Genomic DNA, 23302 nt, shown 5'->3' with positions numbered 1-23302 from the left:
AGGCGCCAAGTTTCCAAAGCACACGGTGAAAAACTTCTGACAGATGATAAAGAAAATATGATTTCCCTGTAAAGGCAGCGCTCGGGAAAATTTTCATTGTTTCTTTCCGGTAGTAGATAAATAGGTGTTGGAACGTAGTTTGCAAGTATCACAGCGAAAACGCCAAACACACACTGCAAATTCAGAAATCAGAGGCCTCTGCTTACCCAGTGGGGAATCTCTACAACTATCAGAGTGACGAAATGAAAGCTCGTAAGGTTGATTTCATCTCTCGTGCAAAAAGTTGTTTTGTCAAGTAATTTCAACCTGTAATCAAATTTCTGCGGTTTTAAGAACCGTGTTGTTGGAGTAAACTCACCACTCTGATTCCAGGATTTGAAGTCACATTTTGTGCTTTCGGATATGTGTGTAAACTAGGTCCCTAACCCCAACAACAAAAAGCACCCAACATTTGGAATTCTCTCGCACGTTTTTGCACCTCAAGTCTACGCCAATGCCAGCTGATTATCTACACGCCTACCACCGCTCTTTGAGCACGTAGCCTATTGCTTTCCGTGTTGTTAGTCATAAGAAATGATTGTGCTGTTCCGACTGTTTCGTAAAAAAGCTAACAAATAAACATCGACTAATGAGTTGCTTTCTCCTAGCACTTCAAATAGATAACTGAATAGAAGAAATGGCAGAACAGAAAACGGTGGCATAGTCGAGTAAGAACGATCCGAAGTTCGGTATAGTTACGAAGCGATTGCGCTCGAAGCAGTGCGGTGGAGCATAGAGGTTGGGATCGAGGGAGGACTCTTGTTTGACACACACGTCGCTGCAGTCCGAGTAAAGGTGGCGATGGCCCTGCCTTCTAGGTGCTGCCTACAAAACTGCTCCGAGCTCAAAGTCATTTTGACTCGTGTGAAGACTGATCATGTATTACCTCAATTTTTGTGCTACCTAATCGAATTGACAGTGCAACGTTTCTGTTCATCAGTTCTAATTACCTTTATAAAGAGTTTAGACTGTTGACGTTTATTCTACTCTTTCAATTTATCCAGATTTGTTTTTCTTCCACACATTTTGCAGTGAAATGCGAATCTAGCAACTTTTATTTACACTCAGTTAGCTAGTGCAAATACTTCCTTTTATAGGTGAATACAACGATTCTGAAGTGCCCTAGATTTGCTAGCATCTATTCATGCCTCTCTGTGCTAACCTTTCAGTTTAATAGAAATGGAAGGGTTTTTCGAACGGAAGACGACATCAGGAAGAAACCCACCTAGCAGAATCGTGGATAGTAAGTGCTGGTTTTAAATGTAACAGTGATGGACAAAGGACTGCACTCAAATTTTTCTTAGGACGTTCGAGCGCTCACTTTCCCCTCATCTTTTTGATCACTCGACATAGATACCAGCTGAACTTGCAAACTTATGTAGGTATCACGGAAAATCACCTGAAACTTCTTTCTTTGACTGCAAAGCGGAACGGCGGCCATGCATACAGTATATATATATATACATATATACATATGTATATATATATATATATACATACATATATATGTATACTGTATGCTTGGCCGCAGTATATATATATATATATATATATATATATATATATATATATACATAATTCGTTGTACGGAAGGTGATTGTTGTGTTTGCTTTCGTAAAATTTCTCTCAACAGATATTTTTTGCTATGACTGTGACATCCAAATTGACGTGTGACATTTGAAAGAGCGTTCCCTGGCACTACTATTTATATACACACTATCTATTTCGGTTTTGTAATGTAGAGAAAAATGACCACTCAAAAATACCAAGTATGCGCTTCCTTTTTCTGACGGCAGACGGGAGAATGGTAATGAGGTTTCCGTTAATTTTCCAACAATACCTCCGAGACATTGAGATATCCCCGAGGAGGTGCTGATATAGCTAAACCCATGCTGCGCTCTACTCCCTGTTGAAGGCTTTCTCATAGTTGACAAAGTTTAAAACAAGGAGCAGGCGGTATTCTCGGAAAATCTCTGACCCTCAACATGATCTGGATGTGGTCCATGCAGCTGAACCCCTGACGGAATCCAGCTTGTTCTTGAGGCTGGGCTTCATACAGCGTACTTAATATTCCTTAATATGTGCCTGAGTAGTTCCGAAAGTCCTTTCGGTCAGCTTTCTTGTAGATAAGAACTGTTCGCGACGTTTTTCACTGGTCTGGGATTTTTTCTTTCCGATAATAAGACGTCATGTGCGTCGCTAGAATGACCTGAATGGCCACCAGACCGAAGAAAGTCTGCAGATATAAAATCAGATAGGGGGTTTGTGCCAGATTTCATGTGGTTGATTGTGTCTCTCCTTCGGAAAGAAGAATCCGTGGTGTTCCTTCATCAGTGAGGATGATCAGGCTTAACACAGGAGTTGACAAATGGAAAACTTCAAGTAGAACCTCTGTGTCATGATTTCCATCCCACGACGAAAAGAGCTGCGAATGCCTCTTTGCTCAGCAACGCTGCTAACGGAATATTACAATCGCAGAAGTCCCTTAGTCACTTCTTCAAATTTGTCCTTTTTTGTGAGGCTTCCAGAATTTTCTTCTCCCTGTGTTATGGAAGACCCTTCTGCACAGCTTTTTTGCAGCTGGTGTTTCCCACCAACCATTCAGTGTACAATGTATTCGGATAAAACCTTAAAGTCTTTCTTCTTTCCAAAATTTTTTTCGTGGTCTTCGAAATTCGATCCAAGTTTGTCGTGGGCAGCTTCGAGGCACGCTCAGCACAGGCTCGTAATCCTCTGAGCAGCATCTCGTAGTCGACGTTTGGGTCCTCTTTGATGTACCACTCACCATGGGACATGGAATCTTCTAGTATACAGTCGTAGTCTACGACTTCGTTCCTCCTTCATTGCCGATAGCAAATGTTCTTTTCCATCGCGTGGCCTGGTCGTATTTTTGCACGAAGGAGACGGTGATCAAAACCACTGTGAAAATATGGTACCACTGAGATGTCAAGTATGCACAACCTACTTTTAGTGAGTGTGTGATCGATGTCCACACGAGTCATTGGGCGATTCTCATGTCCACTAGCGATGATCTTTCTTCATGAAAAGAGAATTCCCATGAAAAAAGCGACATAAGCCCGTTTTCATTCCGGTTCCCCAGTTCAGATCTTTCGCTCCTGTATTCCTCTTCTGCTGCTCTTCCTAGTCTTGCGTTGATGCTCCCGACAGCGAATTTGTAGAAGGACTTCCCGTTGGAGATCACTTCCTCCAGCTTTTCGCAAAACGCGTTCCATTCGACTTTATCGACTGCTGATGTTGGTGAGTAGTAGTTGATACTGATAGGTTGGCTTTTGGCACAGAAGGGAAATGCGAAGAATGTCTGGACGAGATGGCAGGATCTTGTGAAAATCGACAAGATGGACGACAGATGGGTGCGCAACAAAGCCAACACCGCCTACATTTCGCGACGGAACTTTCTCTCTGCGAATGAGACGCGTATCGTAATTCATCCGTCATACGCCGCTCCTTCTGCTGTTGGTCTCTTGCAGAAGAACCACGCAGAATTTGATACGCTTCACAGCTCCGAGAAGAGCGTTTAGATCAGTGTCTGTGGACATGTTCCCGCCTAGTAATTACACATTCTGAGACAGTCTCCGATTCGTGCATTTGTGGCCTTGATCCATAATCGAAGACGTCCTGAGCAACCTGAGATATCGCCTCTTACAGCTTACCATACCGTTCAACGTCAGAGACAGCAGGAGCCAGGGTGTAGAGTACTGAGACAGTAAGTATGCTGGAGTAACAAATTGACTTTTCCCCATACTAAGCAGCCCTGCTATGGCGAGCTTTCACCACAGGTTGTCGCCCAACCTGTATGGATCAGGGAGCCACCTTGCGACATATTGTTAAGACGGTGGTGAATTTTAGCAGTGGCATCACGTAGTATACAACATCTTGCTGATACCTTTTTTTCCATATGCTTTGTTAAGTTTGAAAAAAAAACCTTGCGACTTGTTCCTCAATCCATTGTTATAATCGCGAAGCACTGCTGTGTCATTTTGGATTAGTTCAAGGGCACTGTTTATAGCCTTTGTCTTAATGGCTCTGCCTCTATTTTTAAGAAAGAAAAGTTAAGAAAAATACAACACCAGGCGTTCCGATCGAGAATTAATTAGAAAATTTTAGTAAATGTGTCTAAATTTCTGAAACATTTCGGTGTCTCATGAACTTCATCTTATTGTTGTTAACAGTTTACCGCGATTTGTTATGGACATCGACCCCTTCCAAATGATTTGATTGGTCGCGTATCATCTATGGTAGGTCAGTTGAGCAGTGGGCAGTACCCCAGCTATTTGGGCAGGAACAGCGGTGAACTCCGTTATGATACATTCGGTCGCTAAAAACGCTCTGATGATGCACTATTTCGGGCACGCTATAAATTCTACACGAGCCTCTTTACACGTTGCCACCGCAAACGAGATAGGGCTGGTGGTGAATCTAATCGCGTGTATAGTAGGGTCAAAACGACATGAAACACGTACGCAATTGCGTACGCGGCTTCTTTCGAGGCACTTCGATGGAAGGTAGTGGATAGGAGCGTGGTGAAATCCTTGCTGGCACCACCCATCGCTGCAGTTGGCGACGGGCCCACCTCGGTTCCAACTGCTGCCTCCACAGCGCCGTTTCGAGCGCGTACGCAAATGCACATCAACTACACTCCTGTTTCATGTCGTATTGACCCAACTATACAAAGTGTTGGTGAATTTTTGGGCAATTTTTTTGCTATTAATGTCTGTAATTATAGTCACTGAGAGTTCTTAAAGTGAAAATTAAGTTGAAGAGCAATACTTACCAATATTTGTATTTTTAAAGCATTTTTCGCACCGCTATTGCTTTCTTTAGCCAACCAAGTTGTCGAATTCACAGTATGCAGTTGGATACTGACGATCTTCTCGTACGTCCTGGTTGTTTTTACATTGCCGCTATCTGCTTGTCTCTGCATAAAGGTAAGGTTTTTACGCTTCATTCTAATAAGGAATATTTCCCTTATTTCATTAGCACCAGTGTTTCTTGAAAGTTCACTATTGTAATAGTAAAGCTTTTGTTGGGACGGAATGGAAATAGATGTGGTACACTCCAAAGTTTGTCCCCTATTTCCACCGATTTACTATTGTGTTTTTTCAAATCAGTGGGAACCTATTCTATCTGTCTCTATTTTATTTATTTGGTTGATCCATAAGTTCTGACGTTTTTTTAAAGGTTTTTTTCCGCAAAAATAAACCAGAAATGAGCAACAAGTCAATCAGTAATGTATTCTCCGTTATTGTTCACAACATGTTCCCAAGGTTCAGCAAGCTGTCCAATACCTGTTGTTGTTGAAAGCCAACGGACACATGCGTCCAACTTTTGAACTTTTCGCATCGAGTAAAGGTGGTGCTCTAGAGTATTGTGCGAACATTCCATTACTTGAAAAGTACAGAAAGTATTATACATCAACATTAAAAAAAAACTAAACACGCTGTTTTATAGAGCGCATAAGTCTCTATCGAGCATAGCATGAATAGCATGAAACTCATTGCCAAAACATTTTATTTTCACGTAGAATTTTCACTTGAAAACCGAAAAAAGCCGAAATATAGGCTAACACAAAATTATCTTGACATTTCTTGTAGTTCGTTGAACGAAAATCTTAATTCCACTAAAATTGACTAGTGCAGTACAACAGAAACAATTTTAAATATACCCCTAGTGTACATTTGTTGTGTTAAGTGCAAATTAAAGACGAAAGAATGAACAAGTCGTAAGTAAAACAAAAAGAGAAACATGAATGCACCAAGGCTTCGGGAAAAAGCTGTGGATGTGCAATTTTTTTATGTGTTCATATGAAACCGATGATATTTCTAGAAAATCGTCTATCAAGCATCTAAAAAATGTTGAATAAGACTTTTAATTATGAACACTGAACGAAATAGGCCATTATGTTGTCATAGAAATTCCTGGCTTGGTTTATGTTTTTGTTAAAAAAGAGACTAAAGCGTTTATAAGTTTGAAACATCAAAACAAAAAAAAATTACATTTCGAGGTGTTATGAAGGAAAACCTTGCTCTCTCAAAATGTTGCAAAACACATAGTTTAATGTGAACTACCAATGCAAGCGGCAGTTTCGCTCGCGCTAGCCTCTCGTTCTGGCAACGTAATTTTTCTGTATTTTTCATTCATTACTCTATTACTAGTATTAGTGTTAAAAAGCAATGTGTGCTCACACAACGTCTAACAAAGGATTCAAAGAGGGGGAGGTGGGGGTGTATTAATTGCTAGGACAAGTTCGAAAACTTCTTAGCGTTCTACCGTCAAATACACTTCGTATATTAGTTTTCTGATCTTTCCTTATGAAAGCTGAGCTCTAACGGCTCGCAGGACAAAGTGGCGTACTTTTGCTCTTGGTAAAACATGGTTGAGTGAAGCTAAAACCAAATATACGGAAAAAATAACTGCGTGGGTGTTCGCGTGGTGTAGTACTTAATGTACCTAACTGACAGGAAAGCTACTGCGAACAAGATCTCCTTTCTTTTTATGCCTTCAAGAGAAACTATGTAGGGAACACAAAAAATTGATTGAATTTTCAGTCATTTTTAAAAAATTCCGCTGCCTTGAAAAGCTAAAAGTTCCCATGGTTATATCTGATCGGCATCACGAGAATGGGACAAAACAACGAGAGGAAAACTCAGTGTGATGGCGTGAGTGAAGTTTCAAACCTTTTCATTCACACGAGGGTGGACTAGAAGAGGACACGAGAGAAAGAGAAAAAGACATCAAGAAGCCAAGCTTACTTCTGAAAACTCCTGTGAAGTTACTTTCACCAGTGAGCGTCAATAAACCCGTTTTCCAAGCAAGTTAATGCAAATTACCACAAGCGAAATCATAATTTTGCAAGATATAGGACCGATACTAAGAACACTCTTGCTAGAGTGGACGCAGTGCAAAGATTAATAGCAGATATTCCAACATGATATTACAACCAGGCCTCTGAAACATCTAATTTTTAATTGACAAGTTTTACTCAGTTTTTAATGCACAAACTCTGTATATTCTTACGAATTTGGCAGTGAAATAAGTAGCCTCTTTCAAGTTATAGACTTCAGCTCTGTTGCAGAATTCCGTGCGTCTGTCCCTACGAGGTATTTCTCGATCCAAGAGTGTAGCTACATATGAGTTATTAGTTATCAGTCTAAAGGTTCGGCTAACGCCGTACTTCAGACTTCTTGTGCTTCTCGCTTCGCTTGCCTTCACTTATCAATAGAAATTAAAAGTAGTGACTTTTCACGTAAATTTTTGTTACAGAATTGAATTTCTCTTTCCCTAACAACGCGTTTTTCGTTTTTTTTTTCTAAAAAGTTTAAGCACTCATGAAAGGTTTACCACTTTTCTTCCTTAAGTGGTCAGTACTTAACTTGGAGATTATTCAAATTTGATTTTATGCCTATATTCTTTCGCTACCGCTAGAATTTGGAAAACGTTATTTAAAATATTAGGTATTCTCGTCCTTTTCTCCAGCAATTTTCATAGAATGTGTGCTATTATGAAACGAAGTGAACGTTATCATAGTACAGAAGAAGTTATGGTTCTACGTCAGATCAAGTGATCTGTGAGCTACTATTTAAGCAGATGCCTGTTTCCAATTTCTGAAGGAATGATACTGCCAATCTGAGTCAAACGTGCTTGGAAATAGGCATGCGGAGGAATACATAGAGATGAAATGCAACACATGCAGTTATCACCGCAACGACACTTCTCACAAGGTCTCATTCACTTCTTGGCAAATCCGTCTGGAATTACCAAACACTGCCGCATCAATGTGCTGGTTACAATTTTTTCACCACTGCGCCAATTATGCAGTTCCCAGCTCCTTCTAGCATCGGCGCATTCTACGCCGTCGCCGGCCCACCTACTCGATGCCGTGTAAACCATCTCTCTGCTCTCTGGAGTTTCGTTTTCCCCACATACGTATCCACAAGAGACAGTTTAACCCCATTATTATACAGTTTGATATTCCTCCCTTGAACTAAGAAATGTAGTCATTATTTTTAAATAGTACTTTACAAGAGTAAAACTTGCAGAAAAAATTGTCATAAAAGATATTAGAGAAGTATCATAAATCACGACTTCTTAGTTCTTTGAGTTCCGCAAGAAAAATGCACCCGATCTACAGAAAATTCCAGAAAAATTACTTTGAAAGAGAATGCGATAAATTTGCGATTTGTGAACGCATTAAACAAAGCTTTCAACATCACTCATTTCTATTGCTTCCAACTTATACTATAGTCAAATGACTAATTGCTTTAACCGCTTTTATACTTGAAATTAGAGGTGAACATGCTAATTAAGGTTTTTACGGCTTCCTTTACATATGACTAAAAACAACCTGCCCTATCAAGTGTTTCGTAAACATTCATATTCATATTGACAGCGGCTCAGTAGCATGCTTGCCGGTCAGGTGGGTGGCCCTGCTTCTGTCCTAGCGGGCGCGCGAAGTTCTTCATCTTGGTGAAGTATTTTCGTCACACAGAAACACACACAACTCTCAACGCACAGCACACGCAACGCACATCGCCTCATTATATAGATTACATACATACTCATTACATGATTATTCGTTTCCTCTATTCTCCTTGTGGCAGAGCGGGTGTGCCGCAGTCGGTTAAGGGTCTGTTGTAGCTACACGGTCGATGGTTTGAAACCGCCCTAGTGCCGACCAAGCCTTTCATCCCTCTGGTCGATAAATTGATACCAGACTTGTCTGAGAGGATAAAAACAGTGGCTTGGTCATTGGCTGGCCCCTGTAAATCATTGCATAGGCTAACATGCGTTCGAAAACCTCAACGATTACGAATTGTAGTCGATGAGCAAATATCCCTTTTCATCCTCCATTTCGCTGCAAGACCTAAGTAGTAAGTTCACAGAGGAAATGCAGAAGAATTTACGAAAGAGATTATTTTCGGAAGATATCATCTACGGACCACGCATGTCCGTGATTAACATCGTTGATTACTTCTAGGAGTGGAGTTCCCTCCAATTCTGTATGACATAAAAGGAAAATGCCGATCATTGCCTATCGCTATGTTTCACTCCTTCCTCACCTTATCTCGCTCCTCGTCTCTAAAAGGAGTCCTCTCGTTCAAATGTTCAAATGTCTCGAAGATTCACACGCTCAAATTCAAACGGATCACAGACTCTATCTCAAAATACTTGCTGTGCCATGTGCGGTCAAATCGGTTGACTAAATGGCATTTTAGCATAATAGTAATAGTAATAGCATAATATGCAATTACTCGGTTCCATTACTCAACTTCGAGGCTCTCTTGATCATTGAATGTCCGTGCGGATTCGCGTCGAATGGGCAGACAATTACACGTTTGTTTCAATAGTGCATGATAAGTGAAAGTAGGATCAAATGTCGTCTTTTTCACATTGGAGGGATACTTTTCGTTGTGGACAAGTAATTTTTGGAAGAGGGCATTGGACGTCAGAGATGGAAGACGATAGAGATTATTCACAAGTGTAGACGATTTATTTCCCTCACACTTGGGTAATTAAACCCCTATAGGAAGCAACAAACAGAAGAGAAATGATGAAAAAAGAAAAACTGTAAAGCGAGTCTGTAAACTGTAAAACTGATTTTATGATAAAGGCACCGTATCCTTTTATCCTTGGTGTGTCCTGGGTTGATGAATCCATCTCCTGCGCAGCAGCTAGTTCTTCCAACTGTTCTGCCATTTTCGTTCTTGAGGATAGCGCTTGTTCAAGGAGATCTGCTTTCGTCGAGTCAACTTTTACTTTTTCAAGAATGTCCGATATTTGTGGGGTGTCGGCAGATAAGTTGTCTGCTTCCTCATTGTATGCTTGTAACGCGCTTTCAACGTTCTTCTCTTCCATTTCAATGATTTTTCTTGCTTTCCGCAGCCGCAATAGTTCCTTTCTTACATGGGTTTTCCTTTCTTCAAGGTCCGCCGGCATATCCATACTTTCTTCTTGCGGTTGGTAGAGGACGTCGTTCAGAAGCACGGTTAACCTGTTCGTCGCTTTCGTCAGAAGGCGTGGATAGAGCTGACGTCATCTTGAGGTCCTGGGTCGTCCTTGTCGAACCGATGCACCAATGTAGACGATTTATTTCCCTCAAACTTGGGTAATTAAACCCCAGGAAGCAACAAACAAGAGAAATGATGAAAAAAACTGTAAAACGAGTCTGTAAACTGTAAAACTGATTTTATGATAAAGGCACCGGCTTATATAGCGGACAATAAAGTGTGAAGTGTCTCGCAAGGGCAACATAGCCTCGACTATCTCACAACAAGCTCAGATGATCTTTCTGCTGTGAGTTCAATTGATCATAGAGATCGTGATGTAACATGCGACATACAGATCGATCTCTATAACAAGACCACCGACTAGTAGGAAAGACAAACGTAATTTAATAGGTTTTAAGACACCATACTTATAGTCGACGCTGAACGTGTGCAACTGAGTGAATTCGATCCGAGCAGGTTAAAAGGGAGAGGAGGAAGTGGTTGTCAAGCAAAGAAAGCGCACTTTGTGCTAGATGCGTTGCGTCCGCTTAAACACTTTTAGCGTTGAGCTCTTTTGATGAATCTGGGTTCAACGGAGTTGTTGTCAATTTTTACAATTCCAAAAATCAAAGAAGCGTTTTATCTTCATGATGAAAGGTTGGTGGCTATGCTGTTCGTGTTATTGCTTAGAAACATCTAGCTCGGGCCCTTTGAAACTTATTACCACCAAGTTGTTCCTGTAGGTGTTTTAGAACAGCACATTTACATGATGTGCTTTCTTCACGGCAGTCGATCCACGTCAAATCTTTCAATCTCATTGCTTTTCGACAGCTTGATCATTTGACTTCGTAGAAATATACCAGGTGATGTTTTAGCATGTAAAATGGTGATCACGTGTCGCAAACATTGGTAATCTCGATTTATTAATTTTTATACGCTTGCTTCCTACATTGGGTGGGTGTGGCGCAGTCGGTCAGAGGTCCGTTGTAGCCACACGGTCGAGAGTTCGAAACCGCCTTAAGGCAAACCAAACCTTTCATCCCCTGATGGTTGATAAATTGGTACTAGACTTGTCTGGGAGGATAAAAACACTGACTTGACACATCGGCTAGCCTCTGCAAGTCATTGCATAGGCCAGTTACACGTTCGTAAACCTCAAACGATTCTGAATTCAAGTGAACGTGGTGGCGCATCCCAAGCGGATTGATTAACTCCAGAGACTTTATCGTTTATCCTCAAGCCTTGCGGACATGAGTAGGCGACAACGCGACTATGACTACTTTTTCTCCTCCCAGACAAGTCTGGTATCAATTTTGGAGGGATGAAGAGCTTGGTGAGCATCAGGACGGATTTGAAACTACGACCGACTGTGCAGACGGCAGAACTTCTTGCCGACTGCGCCACACCCGAGCGGTAAGAGGATGTGCGACGGGTCCACCCGTGTCGGATTGGTTCGCCGACGCCAGATAGCTATAAAATGGGGTGCGACGGGTCCACCAGCGTCGGATTGATGCGCCGGCGTCAGATAGCTATAGAAGGGGTGCCATGGGTAAACCAGCGTCGGATTGGTGCGCCGACGCCAAATAGCTATGAAGTGGGGTGTGATGGGTCCCACGGCGTCGGATTGGTGCGCAATAACTTCGTGTGCATGTCGCGAAATGTAAGTTAGACGTTGCGACTGTTTGATATTGATGGCCACTGTTCCTGTTGCATTGCACCTCTATGAATCCTTCACGTGTCTGATTGCTTGCAACTTTGCCTCAACTTGGTAGCATGCCTTCTTTAAAAATTGGTAACGCCCACAAAAACGGCTGCTTAAATAATACCCAACAGTTTACATGATCTGATGTGGAATTTATCTTTATCAGTACGATGACGTTGTTTACGTCATTTTATATTAAAACATCATTCTGTGATAACTGTTGGGGGAAATCAGGAGGAACACCCATACATCGAGTAATGTTCTCAAATTGTGTCTATATTATTTTGGTATCGAAGGAGTGTTTGAAGCTGATGGTTGAATATTCTCCAAATGTAGAATTGATGCATTTAGAAGGAAAACTCTGTAATATTCCGCCTTAATCTGCAATAAAAAAGAGAAACAAAGCGCTGTTATAAAACAAAAACACAAATCTAGTTTTACATAAAATACCATTACTATGAACTTTTATTGACCAGTGGAGGGGAGCGAAGCTAAAACCACAGAAAGTCTCACTCAGACTGGTTATAAAATATTACAATAAATGATATTAAATTATTACATAAGTTACAAAATAGTATATTTTGTTTCGGGCATAGGACAGCATGGAAGCCGCTACATTTTGTTTTGAAAATGTGTAAAGAGTTGACAATGTAACCTCGTAGGTGCGACAGCCGGCAAAGTTATATCTTTCCAAAAGAGTTAGAAACGTGAAACCACTTCTTAAAGGTGAAGAATTCAATTATACATGGCGTTCAGCAGATTAAAAGTGAAATTAGTGGAATTTAATGACCAAAGAAGCTCACATTCTGTGCTCATTGTTAAGTCTGAGAGATCGCGAATAACTTCGTCATAAAGGGACCAAAAGACAAATTTCAGGTAGTTTTTCAGAGGAGAAGGTTCGCCCCCCCCCCCCCCAAAAAAAAAAAACAGTCATATCGCTGTTTTTTCCTACCCCCTAGTCTTTTTGGAATGTTGATGGGACAATGGTGGGAAAATTGCCATTTTTCCCATCCTTGCCCCATCAAAAATTTGGAAAAACGGCGGTGCCCTGGAAATCGCGTGTTATGGCTTCTGATAGAGAATACCTTCGGGTGCAAAATACTGGAAGACGATTTGCTTCGCCCAAGTCTCTTTGAGTTATTTAGTTTTATTCAAGATCATACAATTTTCGGCGCGTGAGCGGGGATTAGGATTTTTGGCAAGTTTTTCCATTCTAGAAAAAATAGGATAGCGCTTCAAAAAATCACTCATATGTTTGGACAGAGGAACTAAGAAAACCCTTGTGTGGAGAACTTCTCCTTTCCGGACCGTCTTTTTCTCTCAAAATTTAGATGGGACAAATCCAAAAGAAACTACCTAGAATTTGTCTGTTGGTCCTCTTATGACAAATTCATTGTTGTTTCTTCCCACCTCCCAATGTTTTTGGAACTTTTGATGCGACATAAATTAGAATTTTTCGACTTTTTTGGGTTTATTCCCATCTAAATGTTGAGAGAACCGCCCGGAAAGGAGAAATTTTACACATATGAGTTTTCCACATTATTTTTTCCGCGTAAGTTTCCTTAGTCCCTCTATCCGAATATATGGGTGATTTTTTTTAAATGCTGACCCATTTTTCTGGGATGGGAAAACTTGCAAAAATCCCAATTTTTGCTCGCGCGCCGCAAATTGTGTGATCTTGAATACAATTCAATAACTAAGAGTGACTTTTAGCGGAGCAAATTATTTTCCAGTATGTTATGTTGAATTTTCTCTATTAGAAGCTGCGTCACTCGTTTTCTAGGACTTTGCCATTTTACCAAATTTTTGATGGGAGAGAGATGAGAAAAATGGCCCTCCCATCTTAGTCTCATCAGAAAAAAAAATAGGAGAATGGAAAAAACAGCGATATGACTGTTCTCAGGGTAAGTCTTCTTTTCTGAAAAACTACCTAAAATTTCTCATTTGCTGTTCCTATGACGAAGTTATTCACGATCTCCCACACATAACAATGTGCACAGAATCTGAGCTTTTTTGGTAATCAAATTCCATTAAATGCACTCTGAAAGTGCTGAGCACTACGTAAAATTAAATTCCTCATCTTTTAAAAGCGGCTTCATCTAACTCTTTTGCAAAAACTTGCATTAGTGAAGTGTCAAATCTGCGTCGCCAGACTCTCATACTGTAGGAACAAAATATTGATTTTCTCGTGCTTTTTTTTCGACGTTCTTCTGTAATTCGACCTATGCACCTGACTCTCCTCTTTTTTGTCATATTATCTCCTCCAAGCAGTATTTAGAGTTGTTTCATAGATTTTAGAATAAAAATAGTATAGAATAAAAATTAAATTATTAGGTTGGCGCAAAATTAATTTCGGTTTTGAGGTATGTGTAAATAAAATCATTTTCACCCTAAGTTATTTCGTATCAAGGCAAACAAAACATACCGTTTTGTAGGTTTTTCTGCTCTTTCAAACACATATATAGCTGTCGCTCTAATTTTTTCCAGCCGTCTTTTTCCAGAGCTCTGAAAAATCATGAACCGACGCGACAATCGAGTCGTCATGCTCTATTGGGACACTCCGCGGCAAAAGCATCTCTTAACCTTAGCAGGGCTTTTGGGTCAGATTGTCTTTGCGAACGGACAGTGGAGCTTTGGTTCGGAAAAATCCGCTTCTAGCGATTTTGATCTCGAAGAAAAACCGGGTCGCGGTCGCAGGTCGTCGCTTGATAATTAAGATCTGGAGAGAGCCGTGAAGCAAATCCAGAGATTAATACACGGACGTTAGCAGAAGACGGGTGCGTGTAAAGAGGGTCCCGGCGGAATTTCCAGCATGCCTCGTCAGAGCAATTAACGATGGTGCGTGTCCTAAAGAGATTCACTTTCGCACCTAAATAACTCACTCTGCTCATCTGCTGCTAATCATACGCTACATCAACGGCTAGGATATAATTCACTATATACTAAATTGTCTTTCAGAATCATACACATTCACTGCAATTTTGTGACGTGAGGTGATCTCAATTTTGTAATCGTACCAGAAGCAAGAGAAATTCTCACGTGAATTATGAGATAAGGATGTATCTGATAGCTTCAAATTATGTGTATAAAAATTTTATTTGAAACGTAATATTTCAGCTCTCAATAGTAACGGTAATGAGAATTATCGTTATCCTGTAACTCCCAAGTTTTCTTAGCCTAATTTATTCCTGAACTTCTGCATCTCTGACTTCTTGGAACTTACAGGAAGAAAAAGAGTTCAAATTTGATAAGATTTCTAGACTTTCTGAAGGAGGTATAAAGGCAAACTCACTCCCTTTCTCTATTAGAACACCATACAAAATCCCATGTACTTCTCTCTAACATGATTATTCTTTGACTTATTCGGTCATTTCGACAGCTCACGCCACTCTTCTTTGCATAATTCCTTGTAACTGCGCAGTTTTCTGCGTCTCTGTGGCTAGAAGAACATCTAATACGGTTGTCTGCGTCTTCATGAACGACTGGAGCGTGACCTCGTCGAGGTACGTTCGCTTGTCCGCCGGCATATCCACTGGGCACGTTATGCCTCGGAGACATTCGCGGAGAATCCGCCGGGACCCTCTTTACCGTTCCCCGCAGAAGACCTGGGCGTACATCATATTGCAGTAGTTAGACATTTGGCGGAAATTGGCAAGGTGAAGATGTGAAAGTGGGTGCCTCACGAGCTGACCGAAGAGCAGCGTCTGGCACGTTACGGCAAGTGTTCTAACCTTTTGATTCGGTTAAAAAATGAGCCCTTCCTCAGTCGTATTATGTAGATGAAAAGTGGGTTCTTTACGATGATAGGAAACGTGGATTTGTGTGGGTAGATAAGGGTGCTTCTGCAAACACTTTTCCTAAACCCGATCGTCACTCCAAAAGAGTCATGCTTACAGTTTGGTGGTGCTGTAGGGGTTTAATCCACTACAGCTTCAGGCAACCAGGTCAAACAATTATAGCAGAGTCCTACTGCTGTGATTTAGAGCATAGCATTAATAAAGCTGTGTTTAAGCTGAGTTTTAGCAATTGTAAGTATGCGGTCCGCTTCCGGAACTAATTACGCACCAACCTAATATTTCAATAGCAGTGTTTCAAAAGCATTTCAGCAATTTTACTTCTTCTTCTAATTGATGTTTCTTCTTTTCTGTCAACCGTCAGCTACCGATTTGTTCAATTGATTCTTTCCTCGAACAATTTTCGATTTTTCTAGTTCGAAACACACAAATTTCTTTTATGTTGAATTGGCAGCAATCGAAAAGTGGAGGAGTGTCGCAGGAACGTCGGAGGAGGAGAAGAAGCAAGGGTGGGAGAGTCGTATTCAAGAAGGTAGTGTCCCACCACCTCCCCGATCCATACAGGTCGCTGCCAACCTGTATGGATCAAGGAGCCAACCTGTGACATTTTGCTGAGACTGTGGTGAATCTTAGCACTGCTTTGTTCTTAACTGGACTTCTGATTACAAAAAGTCGTAGTGTCGGAAGTGTCGAACTTCTTCTCAGCTTGGAAAACCTTGCCAGAAGACATACCTCCGTTGTTCATCGCAGTGTCACATCCAGAGTCACCTCCGAGCCACTACGAGGCGGGAAACAGTTTTGGAGGAGCAATCCAACTAGTGTAACTCAAATTAGCAGCAGAAGCTCTCCAAACTACATAATTGTAGATAGTGTAGATAATTACGGATTGATATCGTTCTACCACCTCTCTTTCATCGCAAATAGGACTGTTCCACACACCTTTTTATGGAGAATGAGAGTTGAGCATGATCACGCGTACAATTGTGAACTGCACCCCTACTCCTATATATTCGTAGGAAAATCCCAACAATCTCAGTTTCGTAAATCTTGCCTTCAGGTGCAGCATTTTTTTCAGTTTCAAAGTGCATATACAAGGTATTCCATACGAAGTGTGACTAACTGTGGAAGATTCATTTTCCTGTTGTTTTTTTTTTTTTGGCTTTTGGCCTTTGCTGTGATGTTATTCGTTTTTCCCATATTCTTAGTCCTACTCTGGCCAGTCTCATTCTCTGTTTCTAGATAAAGATGCTTGACGATTGTTTAGCAATAGTCGCTATGTACAAAAGCGGGTTGTTAGTTTCCGAGATTTCAAATACGCTCAAACTACATAAGGAGCAAACGCCTTGCGTTATAAAGCGCTTCAAAGAGAATGGAGGAATGAAAAATCGTCCGAGAATGCCCCAGAAATGGTCGCGCGCATCTTCAAGAATTTCCGGAAGAGATTAGATGATTGTATTGAAGCTAAAGGCGGTCTTTCTGAATGTAATATGTGAGACCTTATGTAGAATTTTGTTACTGTTAAGTAATGAGGAAATTCTTATCTGGATTGGTTGGTGCAAAGTTCTGGGGAGTTTTCTACCTCACATTTCATGTGTATCACCTTGCAGTTGGTTCAAAATGACACGAAACTGGATGCACTCAAGTGAGCGGCTACGCTCCAAGTGGCGCGGTAGAGTTAGCAGCTGGAGCCGAGGTGGGACCATTGTGAACCGCAGCAATGAGTGATTCTAGTAAGGAATCCCTTCAATCCTCACTGCCACACTCCGTCGCGCCGCTTCAAGCGCAGCCGTTCTGCACCAAGCTTGAGGTTATTTTTCGTTTTAATTTTGGACTCGGAGCGAGGGAACACAGTTGTAAAGGATATTTCTCAGAATTTTGACAGGTCTTGTGTGCAGAAAGTTTTAATGATGTTTTTCAGGTTGTGCAAGAGTATGAGCGCGCAGTTATTTTCCGATTGGGACGACTGATGCCAGGAGGAGCAAAAGGCCCAGGTTTGTGAGCTCTGTATTCCGTTCTTTCTCATTTGCTGTATTGTAGGCAGCGAAGATGCGTTGAATGTTTGTAGATGAGTATTTTCAGGTATTTTCTTCGTACTGCCTTGCATCGATTCCTACAAGAAAATCGATCTGAGGGTTGTCTCTTTTGATGTTCCTCCCCAAGAAGTACGTCGTTGCTGAAGTTTTTCAATAGTTTTAGGAATATTTTCTCCAAGATAACTAAGACTATCCATGGAAATTTGCAGTTACAAAGCCTTCTTTACGCTGGACGAAAGAATTAGTTGGTAGAAACTATTATAATGAAATCGATCATATCGTTGCCAGTGGAACGGTTCGGGGAGTTATAGAATTCACACCCGCGCGAAAGTCGGACAATAATCACCAAAGACTTTCTGCTCACATATGTTGTTATGGGCACAGACAACATGGTGTTTCATATTTTGAAACATATTATATTTGGCAGGTTTATGTCAATTTTTTTATTCTTTTCAATCATGACTTACTTGCGTTGTCTGCATTTACGTCTGGTCTATAATCCCCTTTACCAGTTCGATGTGAGCAAATCCTTGTTACGCTTGTATGTATGTGGAGATGAAGCAGTGGTGCAGCGCGCAATAGCTGTACACTCTAAATTGAGACTAATTTGAAGTTTGAGTAACTCTTAAGAGAACCAAATATGTCAGCTTTGACCTCTATGGGCAACTTTGGGGGATGATATAGTTGGGGGTAAGTAGGGGCACTCAACTGCGCTCTTATTTCTGGAAGCTCTACCTTCCTTTTTTCTCGTCCACCCGCCCTAAACTACCATTTGCTCCACCTTTCAGCAGTGCTCTATGGCATCAGTAAACATCTCGGAGTTTCGTGTTTTTGGTGGCTTTTCATTCTTGTGATGGTTGAATTCTTGCTTTCTTTCTTTAATTGTGCATGACCAGCATTGTTCGTAGTCTTAAAGTATCAAAATCCTTTTATGTTTGTTTGATATAGTTTTTTTTTGTGCTGCCGGAGCGTTTTTGTCTTATTAAAGACTTTTATTCTAGATAATTAGATTTCTGCCCATATATTTTCCATGCTTCTGTGTTCTTTATGTTTTCCATATTTGTTTTTTTTTCTTTTCCATCTCTTCTCCAGAGCATCCAGTGATTCCCATGATCTTGCATATGCGAGCACAAACGATGACAGAAGGTGCAACAAACGATGGCTACGCAATTGCGTACGCGGCTTCTTTCGAGGCGCTTCAGTGGAACATAGTGGCTAGGAGCGTAGTGAAATCCTTGCTGGCATCACCCATCGCTGCAGTTGGCGGCGGGCCCACCTCGGTTCCAACTGCTGCCTCCACAGCGCCGTTTCGAGCACGTACGCAAATGCACATCAACTACACTCGTGTTTCATGTCGTATTGACCCGACTATAATTGATGGACACTTCAACCAAAGAAATAAATAGAAAACAAAATTCACTTATTGGACATTAGAAGAGAGAAAAGACGTGAAAATCAAAAACAGAAAACATTTTGGCATGTCGTAAGTGTTTGCGCATAGTCTGATCTCGTGATACACTTTTCTTAACTGATACTGCTTGGTCACGTTGGTTATTACTATGTAGATCGTAGCATTTATCGCCAACGTATCTAAAGCATATATGTCTACATATATCTGTATATATATATATATATATATATATATATATATATATGTATGTATATATATGTGTATATATATATATATATATATATACATATACATATGCTATACTATACTACTACAACCTACAGCGTCGATCTCGGCGAAACATAATTATTTATGTTTAGAAAATGAAGATATTGAACATAGCTAAACTTCGCACAATCCTTTCTCGCTAGAAGACCTTTGTTTTCACACTTTCTTCCTGTTTTTTGTTTCTTGTTTCTTGATTTTGTTAGTCCAATATAGAGGCACTCGTTTGGCTTAGTTTCCGTCTGCTCTGTTTCAAAGATGAAAACCGTACATATGGACACTCACTGATCTGTATTCAGCAAGGGTTCTTCATGTATCCTCTCGTTATGCAGTGCTAGTGTAACTTCTTTCGAAGCTTTTCGGCAAAGTGAACTTCTTGATGGAATTATCGATTGGTAATCTGTTCTCTTCTTACATTTCGAATCTTGTGTGGAGTCTCTTCTTAACGTCGAAGGCATTACATACTGTTGCCTTTATCACAAGTCCATTGTAAGCGCCTCTATATAGAAAAAAGAAGAAAGCCATCTTAGTATTTTCAAAGTTTGACCTCTTATGAATCTTAGCCTGGCAGAATTCAGTAGTATAATACTTTTTGAGAAGTGGATCAAGAATATCATTAACCTTGGGATCTATAGGGACTATTTCCGTACAGAGATAGCATAAAAGAGAGAATGAACAGTTTACGTGTAAGAAATAAGGACAGGGAAGTAAGGAAAAAAGGGAGGTTTTTTCTACAAACAGTAATGACCGCAATGACCAATTAGCGTACCATAAATCAGTTAGAAGATCTGGACTGTATTTGGCTACTTTAACGGCCCGGTTTGATTTTGTCTTGTATTATAAATCAATATGCACGCCTTTCATTGGGACTTAGTTTTGATAAGAATGCCATTTTTTAAATTACTACCAGCATTTCTGAGATGGAAAGGACATCGGGGAATGCAGGAAGTGGGAAATAGCGCTGTAACCTGGAAATATCCGTCTACACACTTATTCTGCCTTCGATAGTGGTGAGCTTCACAGTCTGTTGTAAAGTAGTGCGTAAGACTAGTGTGTTCCTAAAGGTATACAACATTCTTCGCTGTTACGGTCACTTGTACCGTTCGAGAGTGCGGCAGACTACGCTCTGCCCACTCATTCAGTCGATCACATGGTTTGCATCTGTTCCGTTTACCTGCTTTATATAATAAATACATGCCACTGAACCACCGTCTCGGTCTGTTCAATTAGGGCATTAAAAACCCTAAGTCTCTAGTCATCCACTATACCCGCTTTAGAAAAACGTGAGATTTGGAATGAAAAGAACACTGTGAAAATTCTGAGGAACTCAAATGCAGCTAACGATTTCAAAAGTAGCCTCAAAGATAACATATCTGTATCATATCCATATATAACATATCTATATCTACATTACATAAGAAAGACTTCATATGGGGTGCGTGTAAAGAGGGTCTCGGAGGAATTTCGAGCATGCCCTGGTCATGCCTCGTCAGAGCAATTAACGATGGTGCGTATCCCAAAGAGATCCACTTTCGTTGGCACCTAAGTAGCTGACTCTGTCGACCTACCGCTAATCATACGCTGCATCACCGGATAGGATATAATTCACTATCTACTAAATTGTTTTGGAGAATCACACACATCCACTGCAATTTTGTGATGTGAGGTAAACTTGTAATCGTACCAGAAGCAAAAGAAATCCTCACGTTAAATATGAGATAAGGACGCATGTTAATAGCTTCAAATTACGCATGTAAAAATTTTTGTTTAAACGGAACATTCCAGCTTTCAAAAGTAACGCTAATGAGAATTTTCGTAGTACCAAAAGAAAAAGTTAAAGTGGTTTTTAAGAGAAGAAGGTTTGCCCTGAAAACTATCATCTTGCTGTTTTTTTTCACCTCGTTTTTTCAGTCTTTTTGGGATTTAGATGGGACCAAGTTTGAAATCTTCCGACTTTTTTTCGATTGTCCCATCTAAATTTTGAGAGAACCAGACGATCCGGTAAAGAGAGATTTTGCACATAGAGGTTTTCGTAGACCTCCATCCAAATATATGGGTGATTTTCCAGAACTCCGTCCTATTTTTCTGGGATGGGAAAAGTTGCCAAAATCTCAATTTTGGCTCGCGCGGCGAAAACTGTGTGATCTTGAATAAAATTCAATAACTCAGAGTGACTTATAGTGGAGCAAATTATTTTCCAGTATGTTGTAGTTGAGATTTCCTCTATCAGATGCTGTATCCAACGTTCTCCAGGGCCTTGCCGTTTTTCCAAATTTTTGATGGGAGAAAGATGGGAAAAGTACCATTTTTCCCATCTGTTTCTCATCAACATTCCAAAAAAACTAGGAGGTAGAAAAAACAGGGATTCAGGGAATCCTTTTTAGCGCAAACCTTCTTCTCCTAGAAGCTATTTAAACTTTTTCTTTTAGTCCTCTTATGACGAAGTTATTCGTGATCTACCAGACTTAACAGTGTGCACAGAGTCTGAGTTTTTTTGGTCATTAAAGTTTGTTAAGTTTACTTTTAAACAGTTGTAAACTGCGTAAAATTAAATTCTTCATTTTTTAGAAGTTGTTCCAAATTTCCATCTCTTTTGGAAAAACTTGCTTCACCCGTGAATCGAACCTGCGAGGTCAATTGCCATATTGTCAACACATTGTGCATTGTCAAGACAAAATATTAATTCCTTTTTTCGTTGTTCCTGTTCGCTGTTCATCTCTAATCGATTTATGCATCTCATCCTTTTTTGTCCAGTTCCACGATGTCTATATACTTTCTAGTATAACATTTTGCAGTGTGACTTAATCTTGACTTAATCGGCGGGCTGATGTCATCGCCTGACGCGATTACTCGCATCTTCGCCGAGGTGTGCCGTCCTTGAACACAGCTCTGCCCAACCTTCTCAATCTTCTGCGAGAGCTTGCACAGAATCAATCCAGTCGTCGCTGTTCCATATTCTGCGAAACCTTACGTCTCGCCTGAACTGCCTATCCACACCGAGTGTCCTCAGGTCCTCTTTTACCACCTCAGTCCAGAACTTCCGTTTTCGGTCAGGTGGTTTCTTCCAGCTCGAACACGACGAACTCCTCAGAACTCGTTGAACAAGGCGATCTGCCGGTCTCCTTAATATATGATCAAAGAAGCAAAGACGATTTACTTTAACCACTTTCGATGGCGGTGCAAGATGTTGATGTCTTGCACGTGTCATCCGCCGGTATACCACATCAATTTCTGCGTAAAGATTTTCATTGTGACATACCCTAGGCCAAAAGTAGCCAAGTAGCCGTCTAAGCAGCTTTTCTTCCGAGCAATCAAGCCTCTCCATAACCGTTGATGGTGCTGCCCAAGTCTCCGATCCGTACATCATAATGGGGCGAATTGCGGATAGGTAGACTCGCAGCTTGACTTCGTTGGTGATGGGGGTCGACCACTGGAATTTCGTTAAGTAGTTAAATGCAGAAGTGGCCTTAGCGCATCTTTGCTGAACATCTCTCTCGTAGATACTCGTAGTTGATCTTCAGCGTACAGCCCAGGAAACAGAACTCATCGACGAGTTCTATCGGTTGTCCGTTCACCCTGATTCCCGTTCGAGGTCTCAAAGAGATCCACATCTGCTTGCATTTATCAGGGCGTAGATGTAGTCCATAGGCTGCAGCCAGCTTCGATACAAGGTTGACAACATGTTGGAGTTTCGTACTGCTTTCCGCGAATGTAACAACATCGTCGGCGTACTCGAGGTCAGTCAAGGGGCACTCTGATGGTGCTAAGACAATATCGGCAGGACACTGGTCGACTGTTCTTCGCATAATGTCGTCGATGGCGAAATTGAACAGGAAGGGTCCTGCCACTGCCCCTTGTCCTACTCCAGTTACCACCTAAAACGGTGTTGTGCTTCCGGCTGGTGTTCGAACTGCAGCAGTTGTTCGTTGATTCATGTCATCAAGCAAGCGGACGAACTTTCCTGGTACTCCATCGGCTCGAAGCGCGTTGAGAAGACGGCCTCGGTGAGGAGAGTCGAACGCGGCTTCAAAGTCCAGAAACGCTAGTTGCATTGG

The 23302-nt window shown here is 41.0% G+C and overlaps 3 protein-coding genes across 5 annotated transcripts; 1 reads left to right on the top strand and 2 right to left on the bottom strand.

Moving 5' to 3' along the window:
* Nucleotides 1–1218: 1218 nt before the first annotated feature.
* Nucleotides 1219–21930, top strand: RB195_024480 (uncharacterized protein; the record flags this gene model as incomplete). Of its 2 annotated transcripts, XM_064212272.1 has the most annotated exons (6): nt 1219–1282; nt 4882–4985; nt 17458–17530; nt 17619–17701; nt 21677–21753; nt 21816–21930. In XM_064212272.1, the coding sequence occupies 6 exons, from the start codon at nt 1219–1221 to the stop codon at nt 21928–21930; spliced, it is 516 nt and encodes a 171-aa protein (XP_064068153.1). The 2 variants fall into 2 exon arrangements, with proteins under 2 accessions (XP_064068153.1, XP_064068154.1); XM_064212273.1 differs by lacking the exons at nt 21677–21753; nt 21816–21930 and having other exon boundaries at nt 17619–17716.
* Nucleotides 21931–22149: 219 nt separating this feature from the next.
* Nucleotides 22150–22614, bottom strand: RB195_024479 (uncharacterized protein; the record flags this gene model as incomplete). Its single annotated transcript, XM_064212271.1, has 1 exon — nt 22150–22614. One exon carries the CDS (start codon nt 22612–22614, stop codon nt 22150–22152), a length of 465 nt encoding a protein of 154 aa, XP_064068152.1.
* Nucleotides 22615–22714: 100 nt separating this feature from the next.
* Nucleotides 22715–23299, bottom strand: RB195_024478 (uncharacterized protein; the record flags this gene model as incomplete). Of its 2 annotated transcripts, XM_064212270.1 has the most annotated exons (2): nt 22715–23122; nt 23201–23299. In XM_064212270.1, 2 exons carry the CDS (start codon nt 23297–23299, stop codon nt 22715–22717), a joined length of 507 nt encoding a protein of 168 aa, XP_064068150.1. The 2 variants fall into 2 exon arrangements, with proteins under 2 accessions (XP_064068150.1, XP_064068151.1); XM_064212269.1 differs by lacking the exon at nt 23201–23299 and having other exon boundaries at nt 22715–23053.
* Nucleotides 23300–23302: the final 3 nt, after the last annotated feature.

The sequence above is a fragment of the Necator americanus genome, chromosome X, assembly GCF_031761385.1.
Source record: "Necator americanus strain Aroian chromosome X, whole genome shotgun sequence".
Lineage (NCBI taxonomy): Eukaryota > Metazoa > Nematoda > Chromadorea > Rhabditida > Ancylostomatidae > Necator > Necator americanus.
The sequence above is the reverse complement of the archived record's forward strand: the minus strand, read 5'-3'. Positions and strand labels throughout refer to the sequence as shown.